Source organism: Egretta garzetta, unplaced genomic scaffold (genome assembly GCF_000687185.1).
Source record: "Egretta garzetta isolate BGI_Z169 unplaced genomic scaffold, ASM68718v1 scaffold139, whole genome shotgun sequence".
Classification (NCBI taxonomy): domain Eukaryota; kingdom Metazoa; phylum Chordata; class Aves; order Pelecaniformes; family Ardeidae; genus Egretta; species Egretta garzetta.
The window spans coordinates 1,554,650-1,559,965 of NW_009260832.1; the positions used below are offsets into that span (position 1 = coordinate 1,554,650).

The window sequence follows — 5,316 nt, forward strand, 5'->3', positions numbered from 1 at the left end:
CGCTCTTCCTCTTTGTTCAGCACATTCAGTAAAAGCGGCTCCAAACACAACTTTGGCCTTTCGTGTTTCTGCCATGTGTTATTTATCACTCATACTGCATTTCAGAGGAAGATACCAGAACTGCCATCCAAAAATCAAGCTGCAGTCTCCCAGGTATATCACAGCTGCTGACTACCTGATCTTTCATGATTACAAAATCTAAAGATGTATCCCAATACCTTTTGCTTTATGAAATTTTTTGCACACGGGATCTGTAGCTTTGAGGTAGCTGTCAACAGAGACTCTCCCCCTTGCCTCCTTATTCGTCATTTATACCTGATCTCAGTGCAGGGGTTGGGTTTATCCTGTGGTACCCCCTTCTCATGATTCAGTAACCTTCATTCCAGCAAACCCCTGGAAATTCGCAGTAGCACTACATGCATATCAGCTCTGCTCTGTTCTAGCAAGACCATTGGGGCAGGGAGGGAAGAACAGAAGTACTGCCCACCTCCAGCTCTGGCATGAGCCCACTGCTGGGAAAAGAAGGTATAGAGACAGCGCTGTCACTCCTCAGCCCTGCTAGAAGAACAGCATATGGCAGAGAAAAACGAGGCTAGACTTAACAGCCCAGTAATACTGGTGCATAATAATTTGGGGGCTGTTGCTAACTGGTGCATATATTTTGCACACCTGGGATATGCCATGAAGCTGGCATTTCCCCCAGCATTACTCCCCATTCACTGTTCCAAAACCTCTGCAGATATACTGCCTTTCCTCAGGTTGTAAAGAGAGGAAAAACATCACAACAAATGAGTTGTTATTCTGGTTTGTCTTTCACATTAGTGCTTTTGCAGTCACTTCGGCAGCTCTGCTGTTTAAACCAACTCCTGCTTCTAAAGCAGGTTATAAACAGGCATATCACTCTATCACTGAAAATGCATTCTAGTCAATGTGGCCATTTCCCACTCTCTGTGTACCGAAGTCCAGCCTGCCTAATTATTGGTGTGAGCAAGTTTCAGCTGCAGTCAGCGCTGTTTGGGTGCTGTTGTTGTGGAAGCGTGCTAATATCTATAGGCTCATGTGTTATCAGCAGAATGGCTCTCTCATGTCCAGAAACTGTATTATAGTGATGACAGACATAGCAAAAACTGAGCACTAAATTTCATTTCTGATTGCAATATCTTCTCTCTGACCTGACAGTTCAAGAAGTCATCACTGGACTACTAGAGTGAGCAAACTCAATATGAGAACCACTGAAGAGAAATCTCCAGGATGTCTTTTCACACAGCCACTTTCTCTGACTATAGCTTCTCTTGAGCAGAATGAGCTAGTGAATCACTCACTGGTCTGTCTTGGGTTAGCTCACATCTATTTAAACCAGCGTGAAGCTCTGCACCTTTGATATGAGTTAATTAAGCTCACATGGCTTTCCTCAGCCTGGCTTCTGCAGCTTCGGAAGCAAAGGGAGCCAAATTAGGCCCATCTGTCTAAATGGAAGGAAGTCCTCTCCCACCGTAAGGCATGCTTCATTACCCAGCACAGGAGCTGCCTTCCAAGAGCGCTGGGAAAGGGGGTTTCACTGCTGCCAACAGCTACCCAGAATACCTGGTATGCCAAGCGTGGGGGTTTTCACAAGAACCACGATTCTGTGCCATCAGCTTCTTTGCACAAAGGCCTCAAGGATCTGTCTACAAAGGGATTTCCTGCAATAACCTTTTGTTTAACACTTGGAACTTCTTGGCAGCAACAGATCTGCAAAATACATTTGATTTTTTTTTTTAATTTAAAAATAAAGAAGGAACTAGCAAACTTCAGTGGAGCAGAGGAGATGACTCTCTCTGCCTTGATCCTGCAGCCGTTCATTGTGTAACTGAAGTTCATAGTCTGTACAAGCTCTGGAAGCCTCTCAGTTGCTAAATTGGAATCCCAAGAAGAAAGAAAGTAGCCTTAAGTAATCCACGTCAGGTACAGCTGCTAGAGAAAGGGCACAAGCCACTCCCTGCTGCTAGTCAGTGCTAGGATCTGGGGAAGCAAAGGTGGAAGACACAATTACACAATTTCAGCTCCTGAATTTGTCTTAAAGGATTTGATCTTGTAGAGGAACTGCAGAACTGTGATCAGACCCCATGCTGGCTCTGCTACAGCGGTGTGCCTCAGTAGAGGTATTAAACATACTTTGATTATGAGTTTCTGTATGTTATACAAAAGTTACCACCATGGAAAAACCATAAATGACAAAAAAATAATTTCCTTCAGTAACCTGTTTTCCGTGGGACAAGACTTGAAGGAAATATCCACAAGTCTGCATGTAAAAACATACAATACTGTTGGGAAACACAAACTTAACACTGAAGACTTAACAAAGCAGATGTAAAAGCTTTTTTCTCTGTCACAGATGAGCTTTATGAATGTTTACAATGAAAAAAGCACAGCAATCAGTAATACATCTATAGGTACCCTAAGTAGTGACAAACATTTACTAATGTTACAAGACAGTAAGGAATTTGTCCAACGAGGCCTCCTAAAAGGTTCCTCCTTAAACCTAACAAAAATGACGTATGGAGATGACCTGCATATAGATTAGTTTGGGCTAAAGTGGGACTCCCCAGGGAGTCTATGCAACTGAATGGGTGAAAAACTGGCTAGCTGGGCTTTAAGAGTAGTGTTTAACGTGCCATACTTGGAGGCCTGCTACAAGGACAGTAGTGCAGGGGCCTGTCCTGTTAGAGGAGCAAACAGAGGGCACCCTGTCAAGGTAATGGGTGATGCCCACCTCGGGCTGCAGTCCGTATGCTTGACGGCAGGACTGCCTTTCAGACTAGCCTGGCAGGAACCTCATGAAATTCAACTTGGACAAATGCAAGGCCCTGCTCCTGAGGAGGAGCGAGCCCATACACTGACAAAGGCTGGCTCCTGCCTGGCTGGGCCAGCCTACTCTGCACAAAAGGCCTGGGGGACAGCAGGCTTAGCGTGAGCCAGTAGCACTCCCAGGCAGGAATGACAGCCAGCAGCATCCCACACTGTGTCAACAGCAGCATAGCCAGGAGATCAAGGGAAGTGCTTCTTCCCCTTTCCCTGGCACCTGGTCAGGCCATGCTTAGACACCACCTCTGGCTCTGTAGTCCTATGTGCTAAGCAGGCATCAATAAACTTGAGTAAGTCTGGGACAGGGCCACGAAAGTGCTCAGGGACTTGAGCCCTTGCCCTGCAAGAAGAGCTGGGAGATTCAGCTTGGAGACAAGACAGTTTTGAGGAGACCTACTGGCAGCCTGATGGTACCTATGGGGAGGTTATCAAAAAGATGGAGCCTTGTTCTTCACAGTAGTGCATGGCATAAGAATGAGAGAGAACAGGTATAAATTGCCACAGGGGATATCTCAGAGTATCAGGAAACAAGAAAAGTTCACTATGAAGACAGTGAAGCAGTACAACAGGTTGCTCTAAGAGGCTGCAAAGTCTCCAACCTTGGAGGCCTTCAAACCCAATCAGATAAAGCCCTGAGCAACCTGGTTTGAATTTAGTGTTGACAATTATTTGAGCTGAAGGTTGGATTAGAGACCTCCTGAGATTCCTTCCAGCTTGAAGGACTCAGTGACTCAATGTCCCCTGCTACAGGTTCTGTAACGTGTAATAATGGAAAAGGGTTCAAAAAATGATTGACAATTACTTACACTTGGGGGCCTGAAACCAATATTTGCACCTTGGAGTTCTGAGAAGCAGTACTTCAACAGTTTGTACAGTGCAACTAAAAAGCAGCATGCAGTTTCATTGTGCTCACCCTAGGAGTATCTTGGAGCAAGGAAATGATGCTTTCATCAGACACAATCTTGCCTCTAAGAGTTGAGGCTTGCAAGCAAATGTGTGCAAGCAAAAAGTACTCTAATTAAAGAAGAACTAAGAAATGCAGACTCCAGGGCTTAATGAATCATAACAAATACCAAGAAAAAACTAATCCTGCTTATTTCCAAGTGTTTAATTGAGTCGGCTGAAATGTTCGTGTGCGTGAGCACAGTCACATATAGTTATTTCCCTAGGTAGAACTCTTCAAGCTGAAATAGTGATTCTTCATCTGGGGCATGAATGCCAATTATTTGTTAATAAAGTCATAACTTCTCTACATACTGTATCAAGGTCTTGGGAAACCCTCCGTTTGCGCAGCTCTTCCATCCTCTCACACACATCCGTGAAGCAGGTGTTATAGTAGTCTGCATACTGCTGTGCCAGGTCATCAATATTTCCCAGTGACCCATCCTACGGTGGAGGCAAAGAAAAAGACATTAGTCAATTTTAAAATTCTAATTTAAAGGTAACACCACAACTCTGAGCGAGACCCGCTCCGTGCAGCATGTCCAGCACACACTTAATCCTTAGCCCCGACCACGCAAGAACAGTTGGGAACTACAGTACCACAGCAGTAGCTCTCTAGAAACAGGTGGGTCCTTGCTAATTCCTACACAGAGAGAGGGAGAGAAGGCAGGGACAGCAACGCACGGCAGAGGAACAATATATCCCCAGGCACTATCTGCCTCAATTCCCTCCCACCCACATATATTCATAGTCCACCTGGTTCTCCCAAGCAGCTGCCCACTCATCCAATAACCAGTCATTACACAGGTTGCGCTGACCTTATTTACTTGGGAGCAGGCCTGCTTTCTGTGACAATGACTAACAGCAATTTAAAACATTAAACTTCTTGCTTATAAGCACAATCAGCCAGACTGCAAACAATTCCAGCCAGACGACTTTAACAGGTGAGTTTATGCCACCCACAAAAACACTCTGCCAGCTGGTCTTTTAAGATATACTGGAGACAGAAACATGGTTTGATCAGCCCCAAATGTCTGGTAGGCAGGATTGCCACCCTGTTAATATAATGGCTATAGCCAGGAATCCAACTGTAATCATCTGTAAATTAGAGTCAGAATTCATACTTTTTAAGTGATGGATAAATAAGGGGGAAGGAAGCAAACCAAACCAAAAAACAGGCTGGATTTTAAGTGGCATGAGAAATTCTTCCAGACTTCAGATATGTATACCATGCAGGGCTAGGTGTGGGGGTGGGCAGGATGAATTAACTCTTTTTTGGGGGTACAATATGCACACATTTAAAATAGGTCCAAAAGATGGGATAGAGTAATTTTGTTTCGCTACTTGTCTAATTTATGAAACAGTGTATATGTTATTGTACACATTCTTTAAAAGGCAACAATCTACACTTTGTGCATATTCTGAGAGAAGAACAAAAATACGCTGCAGAGTGTTAGTCCATTGTTGCTGTTAAGAAAAAAACTAAGCAACTGAGATATCATTTAAAAAAATTATCCTAACATATATACA

At 44.1% G+C, this 5,316-nt stretch overlaps 1 protein-coding gene across 2 annotated transcripts in view; it reads right to left on the reverse strand.

The window, feature by feature from the left end:
• SASH1 (SAM and SH3 domain containing 1) overlaps positions 1-4,195 on the reverse strand; it is a 99,045-nt gene extending 94,850 nt beyond the window's left edge. For both annotated transcript variants that reach the window (XM_035902354.1, XM_035902353.1), the window contains exon 1: positions 4,102-4,195. In XM_035902354.1, coding sequence (XP_035758247.1) covers positions 4,102-4,146 — 45 coding nt within the window. In that variant the 5' untranslated portion in view covers positions 4,147-4,195. The remainder of the gene's footprint in view (positions 1-4,101) is intronic.
• Between the last annotated feature and the right edge of the window lie 1,121 nt (positions 4,196-5,316).